Below are 17,936 nucleotides of genomic sequence, written 5' to 3'. Positions count from 1 at the left end.
AGATATTGAAGATGTGATCCAATGCAGAAGCCTTAAAGAGAGAGATAAGTGTGACATATTGAAGATGTGATCCAACGCAGAAACCTTTAAAGAGAGATAAGTATTGTGACATATTGAAGATGTGATCCAATGCAGAAGCCTTAAAGAGAGATAAGTGTGAGATATTGAAGATGTGATCCAATGCAGAAACCTTAAAGAGAGATAAGTGTGACATATTGAAGATGTGATCCAATGCAGAAGCCTTAAAGAGAGATAAGTGTGAGACTGACTGACTGAGTTTAGTTTTACGCCGCTTTTAGTAATATTCCAGCAATATCAGGGCGGGGGACACCAGAAATGGGCTTAACAGATAAGTGTGAGATATTGAAGATGTGATGCAATGCAGAAGCCTTAAAGAGAGATAAGTGTGACATATTGAAGATGTGATCCAATGCAGAAACCTTAAAGAGAGATAATGGTGAGATATTGAAGATGTGATCAATGCAGAAACCTTAAAGAGAGATAAGTGTGACATATTGAAGATGTGTTCCAATGCAGAAGCCTTAAAGAGAGATAAGTGTGAGATATTGAAGATGTGATCCAATGCAGAAACCTTAAAGAGAGATAAGTGTGAGATATTGAAGATGTGATCCAATGCAGAAACCTTAAAGAGAGATAAGTGTGACATATTGAAGATGTGATCCAATGCAGAAACCTTAAAGAGAGATAAGTGTGAGATATTGAAGATGTGATCCAATGCAGAAACCTTAAAGAGAGATAAGTGTGACATATTGAAGATGTGATCCAATGCAGAAACCTTAAAGAGAGATAAGTGTGACATATTGAAGATGTGATCCAACGCAGAAACCTTAAAGAGAGATAAGTGTGAGATATTGAAGATGTGATCTAATGCAGAAGCCATAAAAAGAGATAAGTGTGAGATATTGAAGATGTGATCTAATGCAGAAGCCTTAAAGAGAGATAAGGGTGACATATTGAAGATGTGATCCAACGCAGAAGCCTTAAAGAGATATATGTGAGATATGGAAGATGTGATCCAATGCAGAAGCCTTAAAGAGAGATAAGTGTGAGATATTGAAGATGTGTTCTAATGCAGAAGCCTTAAAGAGAGATAAGTGTGAGATATTGAAGATGTGATCTAATGCAGAAGCCTTAAAGAGAGATATGTGTGAGATATTGAAGATGTGTTCTAATGCAGAAGCCTTAAAGAGAGATAAGTGTGAGATATTGAAGATGTGTTCTAATGCAGAAGCCTTAAAGAGAGATAAGTGTGAGATATTGAAGATGTGTTCTAATGCAGAAGCCTTAAAGAGAGATATGTGTGAGATATTGAAGATGTGATCTAATGCAGAAGCCTTAGAGAGATATGTATGACATATTGAAGATGTTATCTAATGCAGAAGCCTTAAAGAGAGATATGTGTGAGATATTGAAGATGTGATCTAATGCAGAAGCCTTAAAGAGAGATAAGGGTGACATATTGAAGATGTGTTCCAATGCAGAAGCCTTAAAGAGAGATATGTGTGAAATATTGAAGATGTGATCTAATGCAGAAGCCTTAAAGAGAGATAAGTGTGAGATATTGAAGATGTGATCCAATGCAGAAACCTTAAAGAGAGATAAGTGTGAGATATTGAAGATGTGATCAATGCAGAAACCTTAAAGAGAGATAAGTGTGACATATTGAAGATGTGTTCCAATGCAGAAGCCTTAAAGAGAGATAAGTGTGAGATATTGAAGATGTGATCCAATGCAGAAGCCTTAAAGAGAGATAAGTGTGACATATTGAAGATGTGATCCAACGCAGAAACCTTAAAGAGAGATAAGTGTGAGATATTGAAGATGTGATCTAATGCAGAAGCCTTAAAGAGAGATAAGTGTGAGATATTGAAGATGTGATCTAATGCAGAAGCCTTAAAGAGAGATAAGGGTGACATATTGAAGATGTGATCCAACGCAGAAGCCTTAAAGAGAGATATGTGTGAGATATGGAAGATGTGATCCAATGCAGAAGCCTTAAAGAGAGATAAGTGTGAGATATTGAAGATGTGTTCTAATGCAGAAGCCTTAAAGAGAGATAAGTGTGAGATATTGAAGATGTGATCTAATGCAGAAGCCTTAAAGAGAGATATGTGTGAGATATTGAAGATGTGCTCTAATGCAGAAGCCTTAAAGAGAGATAAGTGTGAGATATTGAAGATGTGTTCTAATGCAGAAGCCTTAAAGAGAGATAAGTGTGAGATATTGAAGATGTGTTCTAATGCAGAAGCCTTAAAGAGAGATATGTATGACATATTGAAGATGTGATCTAATGCAGAAGCCTTAGAGAGATATGTATGACATATTGAAGATGTTATCTAATGCAGAAGCCTTAAAGAGAGATAAGTGTGAGATATTGAAGATGTGATCCAATGCAGAAGCCTTAAAGAGAGATAAGTGTGAGATATTGAAGATGTGTTCTAATGCAGAAGCCTTAAAGAGAGATATGTGTGACATATTGAAGATGTGATCTAATGCAGAAGCCTTAGAGAGATATGTATGACATATTGAAGATGTTATCTAATGCAGAAGCCTTAAAGAGAGATATGTGTGACATATTGAAGATGTGATCTAATGCAGAAGCCTTAAAGAGAGATATGTGTGACATATTGAAGATGTGATCTAATGCAGAAGCCTTAAAGAGAGATAAGTGTGAGATATTGAAGATGTGATCCAATGCAGAAGCCTTAAAGAGAGATACGTGTGAGATATTGAAGATGTGATCCAATGCAGAAGCCTTCAAGAGAGATAAGTGTGACATATTGAAGATGTGATCCAACGCAGAAACCTTAAAGAGAGATAAGTGTGAGATATTGAAGATGTGATCCAATGCAGAAACCTTAAAGAAAGATAAGTGTGACATATTGAAGATGTGATCCAATGCAGAAGCCTTAAAGAGAGATAAGTGTGAGATATTGAAGATGTGATCCAATGCAGAAGCCTTAAAGAGAGATAAGGGTGACATATTGAAGATGTGATCCAACGCAGAAGCCTTAAAGAGAGATAAGTGTGAGATATTGAAGATGTGTTCTAATGCAGAAGCCTTAAAGAGAGATAAGTGTGAGATATTGAAGATGTGATCTAATGCAGAAGCCTTAAAGAGAGATATGTGTGAGATATTGAAGATGTGTTCTAATGCAGAAGCCTTAAAGAGAGATAAGTGTGAGATATTGAAGATGTGTTCTAATGCAGAAGCCTTAAAGAGAGATAAGTGTGAGATATTGAAGATGTGTTCTAATGCAGAAGCCTTAAAGAGAGATATGTGTGAGATATTGAAGATGTGATCTAATGCAGAAGCCTTAGAGAGATATGTATGACATATTGAAGATGTTATCTAATGCAGAAGCCTTAAAGAGAGATATGTGTGACATATTGAAGATGTGATCTAATGCAGAAGCCTTAAAGAGAGATAAGTGTGAGATATTGAAGATGTGATCCAATGCAGAAGCCTTAAAGAGAGATATGTGTGAGATATTGAAGATGTGATCCAATGCAGAAGCCTTCAAGAGAGATAAGTGTGACATATTGAAGATGTGATCCAACGCAGAAACCTTAAAGAGAGATAAGTGTGAGATATTGAAGATGTGATCCAATGCAGAAACCTTAAAGAGAGAGATAAGTGTGACATATTGAAGATGTGATCCAATGCAGAAGCCTTAAAGAGAGATAAGTGTGAGATATTGAAGATGTGATCCAATGCAGAAGCCTTAAAGAGAGATAAGGATGACATATTGAAGATGTGATCCAACGCAGAAGCCTTAAAGAGAGATAAGTGTGAGATATTGAAGATGTGATCCAATGCAGAAGCCTTAAAGAGAGATAAGTGTGACATATTGAAGATGTGATCCAACGCAGAAACCTTAAAGAGAGATAAGTGTGAGATATTGAAGATGTGATCCAATGCAGAAACCTTAAAGAGAGATATGTGTGAGATATTGAAGATGTGATCCAATGCAGAAGCCTTAAAGAGAGATATGTGTGAGATATTGAAGATGTGATCCAATGCAGAAGCCTTAAAGAGAGATATGTGTGAGATATTGAAGATGTGATCCAATGCAGAAGCCTTAAAGAGAGATAAGTGTGAGATATTGAAGATGTGATCCAATGCAGAAACCTTAAAGAGAGATAAGTGTGAGATATTGAAGATGTGATCCAATGCAGAAGCCTTAAAGAGAGATAAGTGTGAGACTGACTGACTGAGTTTAGTTTTACACCGCTTTTAGCAATATTCCAGCAATATCACGGCGGTGGACACCAGAAATGGGCTTAACAGATAAGTGTGAGATATTGAAGATGTGATGCAATGCAGAAGCCTTAAAGAGAGATAAGTGTGACATATTGAAGATGTGATCCAACGCAGAAGCCTTAAAGAGAGATAAGTGTGAGATATTGAAGATGTGATCCAATGCAGAAGCCTTAAAATTTTTGAGAGATAAGTGTGACATATTGAAGATGTGATCCAACGCAGAAACCTTAAAGAGAGATAAGTGTGAGATATTGAAGATGTGATCCAATGCACAAACCTTAAAGAGAGATAAATGTGAGATATTGAAGATGTGATCCAATGCAGAAGCCTTAAAGAGAGATGTGTGTGAGATATTGAAGATGTGATCCAATGCAGAAGCCTTAAAGAGAGATATGTGTGAGATATTGAAGATGTGATCTAATGCAGAAGCCTTAAAGAGAGATAAGTGTGAGATATTGAAGATGTGATCCAATGCAGAAACCTTAAAGAGAGATAAGTGTGACATATTGAAGATGTGATCCAATGCAGAAGCCTTAAAGAGAGATAAGTGTGAGACTGACTGACTGAGTTTAGTTTTACGCCGCTTTTAGTAATATTCCAGCAATATCAGGGCGGGGGACACCAGAAATGGGCTTAACAGATAAGTGTGAGATATTGAAGATGTGATGCAATGCAGAAGCCTTAAAGAGAGATAAGTGTGACATATTGAAGATGTGATCCAACGCAGAAGCCTTAAAGAGAGATAAGTGTGAGATATTGAAGATGTGATCCAATGCAGAAGCCTTAAAGAGAGATAAGTGTGACATATTGAAGATGTGATCCAACGCAGAAACCTTAAAGAGAGATAAGTGTGAGATATTGAAGATGTGATCCAATGCACAAACCTTAAAGAGAGATATGTGTGAGATATTGAAGATGTGGATCCAATGCAGAAGCCTTAAAAGAGAGATATGTGAGATATTGAAGATGTGATCCAATGCAGAAACCTTAAAGAGAGATAAGTGTGAGATATTGAAGATGTGATCCAATGCAGAAACCTTAAAGAGAGATAAGTGTGACATTGAAGATGTGTTCCAATGCAGAAGCCTTAAAGAGAGATAAGTGTGAGATATTGAAGATGTGATCCAATGCAGAAGCCTTAAAGAGAGATATGAGTGACATATTGAAGATGTGATCTAATGCAGAAGCCTTAAAGAGAGATAAGTGTGAGATATTGAAGATGTGATCCAATGCAGAAGCCTTCAAGAGAGATAAGTGTGAGGAATATTATTGTCGGAGGTTTGTTTCATGTTTCAATATGGATCAGGAATAGGGTTAGAGTGAGTGAGTGAGAGAGTGAGTGAGTCAGTCAGTCAGCCAGCGAGGGAGCACTGACTGACTGACTGACTGAGTTTAGTTTTACGCCGCTTTTAGCAATATTCCAGCAATATCACGGCGGGTGACACCAGAAATGGGCTTAACACATTGTGCCCATGTGGGGAATCGAACCCGGGCCTTCGGCGTGACGAGCCAACGCTTTAACCACTAGGCTACCCCACCGCCCCCAGCGAGGGAGCAAGCAAGTTTAGTTTTACGCCGCACTCAGCGTTATTCCAGCTATTACGGTAGCGGTCTGTAAATAATCTCACATCGATCTACGCAATTGGGATAAGATGACATGTGTCAACCATGGGTGGATAGGGTTAGAGCAAAACAAACTTACATTTTGAGAGTATTATTTTATTGTCTCTCTGATCTAGTATGTTTCTAAGATAATAAAGACATTTCACCATTTCACTGTTCAAGTTGAAGTACTACATGATCAGTTCACCTCGTGTCAATCCCAGGTAATATCAATGACGAAACTTCCGATGGCCAACATCTTATGTAGTTCCAGCACCTGTGTACATCATATTCTCGGTCATTTTACTTCTGAGGTATTAGAAACATCACAACCATTGTCTGATTGTTTGTTTCTCATGGCTGAACACATTATGTCTGTAACTTGAGGCAGTTAGTTTCTGTATGCTCTGCTGCTGAGTGGAGGCCTCCCACAGGCTTCGTGGTTGAGACCAAACTCATGGCTGATGCTCACAAGCAATATGCTAGACTACAACAAAATGGAAAAAACCAACATATTTTGCCCTTTGCACAAAAATGCCCACAAAAAGTAAGTTTAGATACAAAACAAATATAGGGTAACTGTTTTCTGCAGTCTAAGTAAACTTAGGCTCAGTATTATTCGCTACACTGCTATACTGAGTCTAACAAACCCAAGTGGAAGGTAGCGCCTGCTAACCTTTGAGCGACCCATGATCATTCAAATCAAATGTGAGATGGACGAATGGATTTAACCAATCAGACAACGGATACTGTTTATGGTTTTGGCGGGACTTACAAAATTCCCTGTCACTGACACTGATCTCTCAAAAACGAAAATCCATATAACACAGGCATTTCACCTGCAGTATGTACGCTTAGGGCTTTGTGATGACATGGTTACCATTAGCTAATATTTCCGCATGCTGACATCCTTCAATATTGACCAAAACAACTGTTTACTCACTGTTGTGGGGGTGCTCCATGTGCATCACTCGGAAGCGATCGTACGGAAAATAGCATTCAGAATCGTTCGGGTACAAGCGCTTTCGAGGTAAAAGTTGTATGTGTGATTGTCAACTTTCGCGATTTGGTAAGCTGTGTTCTGATTGGTCAATTTAAAAGGTTAGCTGACGCGACCTTCTACTAGGGTTTCTTAGACTCAGTATAAGCAGTGTAACGAATAATACTGAGTCTAAGTTTACTTAGACTGCTGTTTTCTGTTAGAGAAGACTAGTCTCCAAGCAGTAGATAGCTAGTAGGATATAGGATAGAGTAGTGTACACCTCATCCAGGTAATGTAATCCTCATCCATCCTGTATATGTGAACTTCATCCCAATACCCTGAACCCATTCAAAGCCACAGCATCTCTAATCAAGACTTACAAGCGAGAGAGTGAGTGAGAAAGGTGGGTTTAATCCTGTTTTCAACACTATTCCAGTATATCACATCAGCTTGGCAGCTTGCTTCTAGGACGGAGAAGTGCGGAGAAGTGATGAGTTTGTGGGGCTTTGGGAATTCCCCACACTAGATGTGTCTTTCATCCAGCAGTACACATACACCCTGAAATATGGGATGAGCACCGCACTAGCAGCCCAGGTTGCATACTTTCTAAGGGAGCTGAGAAATGTACTCTTAAAACAAGTAGGGGAAACTGAAATTTCGATTTGGATAGGAAGTATAAGTATTAACAAATATTTCAAAGACAGACATCTTATGAATACACAACCATTTCTCTTTATTCACAATGCATGGGATGCACGTCCACAACGCAGTAGCCCCATACGCGTGCATGGGGTATCATTCTTGATTTTGACGGTTTTCAAGAAGGTTGATAACTCACTGTAGACCATTAATTTTAACAATCATCTTGCATCACACAGTTGTTAGTGTTCGTTTCTAGGGTTTTTTTGTTTGAGAAAGAAAATCGTACACATGCAAATTTCACGTCACACACCAATCATCTGCCAAGAGTGATTACTGTACAAACAACTATGGTCATAAGGAAGTGCAAGTGGTGATAACATTCACTATTATTATATCAACATTGATTGACTCCAATATATCTCCCATTTTTATCAGTTGTGAATTAAAAATGAAGTTCCCCTGCTCTTTTTTTTAAGAGTATACAATAGAATAGCACAATGATCCCTGCAGTAATAATGGAGTTAGCAATTTCAGCATGCATTAACGAATAGACTGTAGTGCATTACAAACATCCATTTTCTATTTTTCAGATGCAAATCAAATCTATGGTTACAAACAGGTACAGGGTATTATACCGGAGAATCCAGGATGGCAAAATGTGTAGGAATAAAGCTTCTTGTGTTCTTTACGAATACGTTAGCACATGTTACTTTTGTTCCACAGATATGCACATACATAAAGACAGGTTGGGCTATGACCAGTCCTGTAGATCAAGGTATCTATCATTGGTATAGTCATGTAATGAAGATACACACTATACAACAAGTTGTCAGGAAATCACTATTTGACCTATATACTGTAGGCCTGATACAGTTGTGGCTTACAGGAAACTACAACTACCAGAACAAATAAAGATTAAAACCAATTTCATGTATTAAGTGTATAACAATAGTTATAAAAAGACATCAAAATATCGATGTTTCAAACAAGTTGCAGTGAAAGACTTGGGACCTCGGGTCCAACCTCTGCTATACAGAGAACTATGTATCACGTTGAGTCATCGACTCACTGACATTTGCTTCTTATATCCCTGGAGTGAGTTGGTCTTAAAATCACCTTTAAACGTATTAAATATTGTTTAAATTGCATCAGCTTCGTTTGAACAGTTTCATGTGATTAGAATATCCCAAAATGATGCATGCTAAAGATGCACTGTACTTGGACTTATCAGCAAATCCCTGCACTGGTAAGGGACACCAACTCTGCCCGAAATATGATAACAATGGGGACTCTGGTGTCCTGACTATCAGACCATAATTTCAAACCTATCTTGAAGGTCTGAGATGTTAAACACACAACAATAACAAGAAGACAAAGTCATCAATATCCCCCGGCAATGGCAAAATACTCTTCATGATTATGTCTCCACACGAAGTTATGATTATGTCAAATATTTAGGTGTGTATATAGAAAGTGGAAGGGAGAGTATTGAAAGGTTTTAAAAGTTCAAAAGAGCACTACCACCAATTTCAGGCTAAGTCAAACTTGTTGCCACGGAAAAAGCCAAAAATATTTTATTCAGAATTCCAAAACTACCAAAAGGCACCAGTACACCACCAGATCTATCTATGTGCCAAGTTTGGTGAAGAAATAGTGAACGGTTTCAGAGTTCAGCTCCGAAAAAACACTACCACTAATTTCATTCTAAGTCAAACTTGTTGCCACGGAAAAGCCAAAAATATTTTATTCAGAATTCCAAAACTACCAAAAGGCACCAGTACACCACCAGATCTATCTATGTGCCAAGTTTGGTGAAGAAACATTGAACGGTTTTAGAGTTCTGCTCCGGAAAAGAGCACTACCACCAATTTCAGTCTAAGTCGAACTTGTTGCCATGGAAATGCCAAAAATATTTTATTCAGAATTCCAAAACTACCAAAAGGCACCAGTACACCGCCAGACCTATCTATGTGCCAAGTTTGGTGAAGAAATAGTGAACTGTTTTAGAATTCTGCTCCGGAAAAGAGCACTACCACCAATTTCAGGCTAAGTCAAACTTGTTGCCACGGAAAAGCCAAAAATATTTTATTCAGAATTCCAAAACTACCAAAAGGCACCAGTACACCACCAGATCTATCTATGTGCCAAGTTTGGTGAAGAAATAGTGAACGGTTTCAGAGTTCAGCCCGAAAAGAGCACTACCACTAATTTCAGTTCTAAGTCGAACTTGTTGCCATGGAAAAGCCAAAAATATTTTATTCAGAATTCCAAAACTACCAAAAGGCACCAGTACACCACCAGATCTATCTATGTGCCAAGTTTGGTGAAGAAACATTGAACGGTTTTAGAGTTCTGCTCCGGAAAAGAGCACTACCACCAATTTCAGTCTAAGTCGAACTTGTTGCCATGGAAATGCCAAAAATATTTTATTCAGAATTCCAAAACTACCAAAAGGCACCAGTACACCACCAGATCTATCTATGTGCCAAGTTTGGTGAAGAAATAGTGAACGGTTTTAGAATTCAGCTCCGGAAAAGAGCACTACCACCAATTTCAGGCTAAGTCAAAACTTGTTGCCACGGAAAAGCCAAAAATATTTTATTCAGAATTCCAAAACTACCAAAAGGCACCAGTACACCACCAGATCTATCTATGTGCCAAGTTTGGTGAAGAAATAGTGAACGGTTTCAGAGTTCAGCTCTGGAAAAGAGCACTACCACCAATTTCAGGCTAAGTCAAACTTGTTGCCACGGAAAAGCCAAAAATATTTTATTCAGAATTCCAAAACTACCAAAAGGCACCAGTACACCACCAGATCTATCTATGTGCCAAGTTTGGTGAAGAAATAGTGAACGGTTTCAGAGTTCAGCTCCGGAAAAGAGCACTACCACTAATTTCATTCTAAGTCGAACTTGTTGCCATGGAAAAGCCAAAAATATTTTATTCAGAATTCCAAAACTACCAAAAGGCACCAGTACACCACCAGATCTATCTATGTGCCAAGTTTGGTGAAGAAATAGTGAACGGTTTCAGAGTTCAGCTCCCGAAAAGAGCACTACCACTAATTTCATTCTAAGTCAAACTTGTTGCCATGGAAAAGCCAAAAATATTTTATTCAGAATTCCAAAACTACCAAAAGGCACCAGTACACCACCAGATCTATCTATGTGCCAAGTTTGGTGAAGAAATAGTGAACGGTTTTAGAGTTCAGCTCTCGAAAAGAGCACTACCACTAATTTCATTCTAAGTCGAACTTGTTGCCATGGAAAAGCCAAAAAATATTTTATTCAGAATTCTAAAAACTACCAAAAGGCACCAGTACACCACCAGATCTATCTATGTGCCAAGTTTGGTGAAGAAACATTGAACGGTTTTAGAGTTCTGTCTCGAAAAGAGCACTACCACCAATTTCAGTCTAAGTCAAACTTGTTGCCATGGAAATGCCAAAAATATTTTATTCAGAATTCCAAAACTACCAAAAGGCACCAGTACACCACCAGATCTATCTATGTGCCAAGTTTGGTGAAGAAATAGTGAACTGTTTTAGAGTTCTGCTCTGGAAAAGAGCACTACCACCAATTTCAGGCTAAGTCAAACTTGTTGCCACGGAAAAGCCAAAAATATTTTATTCAGAATTCCAAAACTACCAAAAGGCACCAGTACACCACCAGATCTATCTATGTGCCAAGTTTGGTGAAGAAATAGTGAACGGTTTTAGAGTTCAGCTCTGGAAAAGAGCACTACCACTAATTTCATTCTAAGTCGAACTTGTTGCCATGGAAAAGCCAAAAATATTTTATTCAGAATTCCAAAACTACCAAAAGGCACCAGTACACCACCAGATCTATCTATGTGCCAAGTTTGGTGAAGAAACATTGAACGGTTTTAGAGTTCTGTCTCGAAAAGAGCACTACCACCAATTTCAGTCTAAGTCGAACTTGTTGCCATGGAAATGCCAAAAATATTTTATTCAGAATTCCAAACTACCAAAAGGCACCAGTACACCGCCAGACCTATCTATGTGCCAAGTTTGGTGAAGAAATAGTGAACTGTTTTAGAGTTCTGCTCCGGAAAAGAGCACTACCACCAATTTCAGGCTAAGTCAAACTTGTTGCCACGGAAAAGCCAAAAAAATATTTTATTCAGAATTCCAAAACTACCAAAAGGCATCAGTACACCACCAGATCTATCTATGTGCCAAAGCTTGGTGAAGAAATATTGAACGGATTTAGAGTTCTGCTCGGAAAAGACAAAATGTGCATCTTTTCGGACGGACGGATCGGGGATAAAACAGTCGTCCTCCAAATGTCAGCATGATTGGTTCACTGAGAGGGCAGGCAGCTTTGTTTGGGTGGCTCTGTTACACCGACTAGAATCAGTAGGTCAGTAATAACTGAATGATAATACAGACACTATTAAGCAGTATACAACAATATCAGGTCTGACTTGATGACATACAGTTTCATCAACAAAGGCTTACATGTTATATTTGGGATTACACTTTCTCAGTAAAGCACCAGAATCTGTACTTTTCTAAGAAAGTGTAATCCCAAATATAACACGTTACATTTGACCACTTTCTAAATGGCAATGTGTATTCATAACAAAGGCTAACATACATGACTTCAACCAGACATTCAGAGCACCTTTAGAATTCAGCACTAAAACATCTCGAGAGGAAATCTCTGCTGTGGGGCACATGTCACTAGGAAAACCAATCAGTTTTTGTTAGAATTCAACAGACTGGAAATCGCCACCTTCGTATTGTTAAAAAACAAGTAATGCTTCCATAAAAACAAAATGCATCTATACAGCGGCTCCTGCCAGGGCATGTTGCTGCAGGCTGCAGGAAGTAAACTAAGATGAAGCTTCTCAACATCGCTGGCCTTATTCAGGCATCAGTGAGATGAAAGATCACTAAGAGAAGCATACATGCCTTTGATAAACTCAACAACCCTGTTGCTATGGGTGACATCAGAGGACAGATTTCTTTTGTCTTGCAATTGTCTTGCAATAAATATTGTGACATGTCTGTTAAAGGTCACTGTGCTGTTCTCTAAAGGCTGGTTTATACATTTAAAGTGTCAATCTAGAGTTACTTCTGTCTGCCAGCATGACCTGCAACTAAAGCACCTCCACCAGCCAGGATATTATGACAGGGCGTACTGGACAAGGCTAAATCTTCACAAGTCACACAAGCCCTGATTACCCAGAATCTTAGACAGACAGAAATATTTCACTATATGTCAATTATTTCTGGATCATAACATTGTCACAGACATGCTCCCCAAATGGTGCCCTATCAAACATACCAGTGCACTCTGACATGATATATAGAGAGGCATTTGTGCACACATGTACACACCAACTACAATAATTATAACAAGAGACAAGCAGTAACCATAGTAACATTATGAAAAGACTATTTAGGACGGACCAAATATAGTTCCATACACCAAGCACCTTAAGTACATCTTAAGTACATCTTCAGTGTTCAGGCCAAACAGTTGAATACACCCCTCATTAGGACGAGTGTGGTGTGTGTCACACAAACATGATAACAAGAGTCAAGTGTTTCTCAGGCAGGACAATGGGTTGGGAGTTGGTTTATTTTGGAATAATTAAGGAAAATATGAGATTGCTTCAATATGAAGAAAATACAGAACAAGGTCTTAGATTGTTTCACAGGTGGCAAGAAGAGCTTAAGCATTGATGATCACCTTGACCTGAGCAACATTTCACCATGTTTAGCCTCTAAGCTGGACTTACTATCAGTGTGGTGAGAATTTCATTCACTCATAAAATTATTCACTTAGCGCAGCAGAATATACCAATGGAGTTGGTGGAGGCTGCGTCTTAACTATATAAATGCTCTTTCATCAGAATGTAAACTGATCATCATGGGAAAGAGTTACAATATTTCTTGGTCTCCACAAGCTGGCTCCAGGACAAACAGTAATGGATGACTGGGATCTCAAACACAGGTTTGACAAAATTGTAACATGTGTTCGATAAAAGTGGACATTAATTTCAAGAAACTGATAAAGTGAGTGAGTGAGTGATTTTAGTTTTATGCCGCACTCTGTAAATATTCCAGCTATAGAAACTGATAAGGGATGGAAAGGCTAGCATGTTAGTGTTCTGATGGCCTGAACATGAACTGATACAGAGTTGTAACAAAAATAAATAAAAGCAGGACGACGCTGGTGATATTCAGTTCAGCTTTCACCAGCTACTGGCTGTGCTTCACTGGAGGCCAAGGTTTGACCTTGACCCTGAGGGTCATCTGTGGGTGAAGGGCTAGATTGTTCAGTGCTTGCAGTCTGTGCTTGCAAGCTGTACAGTTCTTGGATAAGTCTCTTGATGCCAACCATCCACTGGTTCACCTGAGGATGACAAGTACATGACACCAGTGTTACCTCACACACAATATTGCATCACTAATTCACAGATTCAATACAATCAACTACAGTGTAGTGTAGATGGCATAACTAACCCTTGTAGTGTAGATGGCATAATTAGCGCTTGTAGTGTAGATGGCATAACTAACCCTTGTAGTGTAGATGGCATAATTAGCGCTTTAGTGTAGATGGCATAACTAACCCTTGTAGTGTAGATGGCATAATTAGCGTTTGTAGTGTAGATGGCATAACTAACCCTTGTAGTGTAGATGGCATAATTAGCTTTTTGTAGAGTACAGCCAGTATGTACAGAGATGTCTGAAGTTTACACCACAGCTACTGGACAGATTTTTTAGTCATTTACATACTCAAAATGACAAGTCATACCAACAAGATACCTGAGTATGTCTGAGTTACTGAATCACCTGTCGTGTTTGATGTTTGATAACCATGCCTGGAACAATCAACAGCTGCTTCAAACACTGTAACCAAACACACTTACCTCATTTGTATAATCCACCATTAAAGACAAGTGGATGCTATTTGCAAGGTCAAGGTTGTTCTCTTTAGTGCTGAGGAGAGATTGAAATTAAAATTAACATGTGGACATGACAACTCCCCCAAAGCCAACTGGGGCAATGACAGTATTCATCTCCCCCTCTTTCTGCACTCAGTGTTAACTACTCAGGTTATCAGTACACAATACTGTAACTATCTCAAACACTGGGTAAAACACTGTAGATAACTTGATAATTCAGTACCACCATTAATATGGAAATACTGGTTCTAAACAAATCTGAAGCACACTATTGCCAGTGAACATTTAGAGTGTCTATACACAAGCACTATAGCAACTGTAGCATGTACAAGACGGGATGTGTGTTAATCATTTAAGGCTACGCAAAAAAAATATAATCACATAATGACAGTGGTAAATAATTGTGTATGGACCAGAACATCCAGTGACTGATCCTGTCAGCAACAATCCACACAATCAGGGTATGAACACATGCCATCAGCTACTCCATCCAGTAAGTTGTCTATAATGACCAACACGGGCGTCCTAAAGACTTGTACTGATTCCCCATCGAGGCTTAAGCAACAAGACGCTTACATGTCATATATTGTGGCTACCTTCAGCTTGAGCTGCCCAAGTCGCACTTTGACTGGTGGAGAGACTTGTCCCCCTGCCACATCTCCTGGAGCAGTGCTATCCTCCCAAGATCACATCCTCTGCAGCCCGACCCTGGGCGACCAGAATTAACACATTGAAAAATCAGCCCCAGTGTTCCTGGCAAACATTTTCAGGTAATACAGCCACCAACCTTCAACCTTTCACATTCCTTGCTTTCAGTCAGCAATGGTTATGCCATATGAATTAGCTTCAGACATTGAAAGAATCAAAAGGAATCCTATTGACAACGTCTAGTCTTCAGGGCTTAAATCCAGCTGTTCTTAAGTACTTTCTGGACACACAGTCTCAAACTGTCAGATGTGTCAAATAATACCCTCACAGTATTCCTCACTATTTCTTCTTCAAATCGGGTTGGCTAACTGACTCCTACACCACTGTACACCTAGGTTCAATATTTTGTTTTACACTGACATTGATTACAGCATATTCCTGTGAATACTGAGTTGTTCACACACTAACCTTTGAGTTGCCCACTGCATTTGTCCCTCACGGTCTTCAGAGCCTCCTGTATGTAGGTCAAGAGGTCGGCCTCATCCTCCATCTTCAGCCTTATGGTCACATCATCCAGCGCCTCCCTGTTCTCTGCCACTGGTCTGGCCACCCCAGGTGAGAGATCAACCCTGGAGACAGCTGAGACCCAGGCTCTGGGGGTGGGTATAAGAGTGGGGACCACCACAGGAAGAGGAGTGGGGGTACATGTGTTTACCGCAGGAGGTAATAGTTGTACATTTCCTAGCTTGGGAGGACCTTCAGCTGGATTCAGGATGCTGGCTGCAACATCAGCATTCATGACAGGTTAACAAAACTTAACATCTTTGACACATGGCACCATTTGCAGTGAAAATCTGGAGTGTGTTTCAAAACTCAATATCATATTATAACAAGTATATTTCTAACAAGTATTCTAACAGTGGACTATCATGATAATTCTTTTGAATTCAACAGTTAACAGTTGTGAATAAAACAAAAACACATTTATAGCATACCTACTTCTTTCAGTTTTTCTGAATGATGTATAAAAAGTTTTAAATAAAGGGAGACAATTTGAACTAGATGTCAAGTTGTCTCCCCTTCACTACTGTGCCCCCTCATACTGGTTCAGTCAGCTCCATGTCATTTGTCATCATTTTGTATTGATTACTAAACACAGTATCATCACCCTTTATGCTATAGCTCCACAGAACCAAACCATTACTCTAAACACATACAAACATATTAATGGAACATTGGCATTTCACTACTTTCTGATGTCAGCAACTATGATCACTGCGAGGTACATGCCTGGATTTATGAAGGTCTTTTTTCAACATTATCGCTCTCTTACCAGCCATACTAGTGCCATCACCAGCTGAAGGCGGAGTGTTGCCATGGGATACTTACTCTTTGTTGAGAGAGCAGAACGCCGAGGAGAGGCCTGGCTTTGAGCAGCAGCCCCATAGTCGAAGAGGGAGGGTCATTCCATCCCTCGGTCAGTGTTACCTGAAATAATAATACCATGACAGACAATGAACATTCATTGTTTTTCATGTTGCTGTTTCAAATTGCTTATTACTGCATAAAATTATGTTCTTCTTCTATATGGAATTTATCTGTATTTCATCAATCACAGAATGAACGTTTGCTTCACAATACTTATATCTGCTTTAGTCTCTGTTTGCCTATGCACATAAAAAATATTTCTCACAAATATAGTTTTTTCTTGTCACACACAAATCACTGTTACAGATTTCTTCTTACTATTCTTGGATAACTAATGTGTTTTGTACATCTGCAATGAAAAGACCCACGACATTTTGTTTACAAAATAAACAAACTAGAAGCTATAATCTACTTCCTTAATGAAAAGGTGATACAATGAGTTAAATTGGTTAAATTGGCATGTATTATACTGTATGTCGGAAGGAAAGGAGTCGAATGATAATTAAAAAGTCCACAATAAAGTGTTCCAACTAAACTGCACATCTTTTCGATTTGGATTTCTACCAAAGTGTCAATCATTTATTATTAGAAATGGTTCAGAGGTCATGTCTATCAAATCTGGTTCTTTGGCATCACAACCCTTTGTGGTAAAATTTGCAAAATCATATAGTGCATGGAATGCAAATGTCGATCACGAGTACGGCAAACGACAAGTTCGCCAACTCACCAGGCCTGGGAGCCGCCATGACAGTCACGTGACGTTCCAAGCCAATGATATTTTCCCCTAAATGGGGGGCACATGTAAGCTGTTACATCAATTGATCTCCACCCTTCTTAGACATATTTTGATTATTGATAGTTTATTTCATTAGCATTGAAATTTTAAATACAATCAACATAATATGCAATCTTGAAATAGACTCCAGTAGTCCATAGTAGTCGAAAATGTACACACATATTTTCCAAGGAATACTCAGTATATATATGTTATGTGAACGAACAGTTAATCCATATATCTAGAAAAGCGAACACATTGTCTTACATTACCATATCCAGAAAACTAATATTACTTATGTAGCCACACACATATTTTATGTATAAACCATTTTATCTATTGTGTTTTTGGTTTGTTTTTTTTGTTTTTTCTTCTTTGTTGCTTTTAAAAAAAAAAATTCTTTCTTTATTTTATTTTAATTTTGTTCTGATTTTATTTTTTTGTTAAGGCTTTTACAATGGTTACTTTGGTTAGAGTTTAACCTGCAAGGACCTTTTACGCCGCTTTTAGCAGCAATATTCTGCAAGCAATAGCACGGAGAAATGGGCGTTACACAATTACCCATGTGTGGAATCCAGACCCTGCATGGTCTTTTGTGAGACGAGTGGAAGCTTTTACCAATGGGCTACCTTATC

At 38.6% G+C, this 17,936-nt stretch overlaps 1 protein-coding gene across 1 annotated transcript; it reads right to left on the bottom strand.

Moving 5' to 3' along the window:
- Window positions 1–11,804: 11,804 nt before the first annotated feature.
- On the bottom strand, window positions 11,805–16,513 carry LOC124273725 (steroid receptor RNA activator 1-like). Its single transcript, XM_046709027.1, has 5 exons — window positions 16,432–16,513; window positions 15,567–15,878; window positions 15,074–15,158; window positions 14,415–14,484; window positions 11,805–13,897 (listed from the first exon to the last, which is right to left on the bottom strand). Exons 1-5 carry the CDS (start codon window positions 16,436–16,438, stop codon window positions 13,730–13,732), a joined length of 642 nt encoding a protein of 213 aa, XP_046564983.1. The 5' UTR covers window positions 16,439–16,513; the 3' UTR covers window positions 11,805–13,729.
- Between the last annotated feature and the right edge of the window lie 1,423 nt (window positions 16,514–17,936).

This window comes from Haliotis rubra, unplaced genomic scaffold (assembly GCF_003918875.1).
Source record: "Haliotis rubra isolate DU_JTF1 unplaced genomic scaffold, ASM391887v1 Scf1830, whole genome shotgun sequence".
NCBI lineage: Eukaryota > Metazoa > Mollusca > Gastropoda > Lepetellida > Haliotidae > Haliotis > Haliotis rubra.
This window is presented reverse-complemented; position numbering and strand designations above follow the sequence as displayed.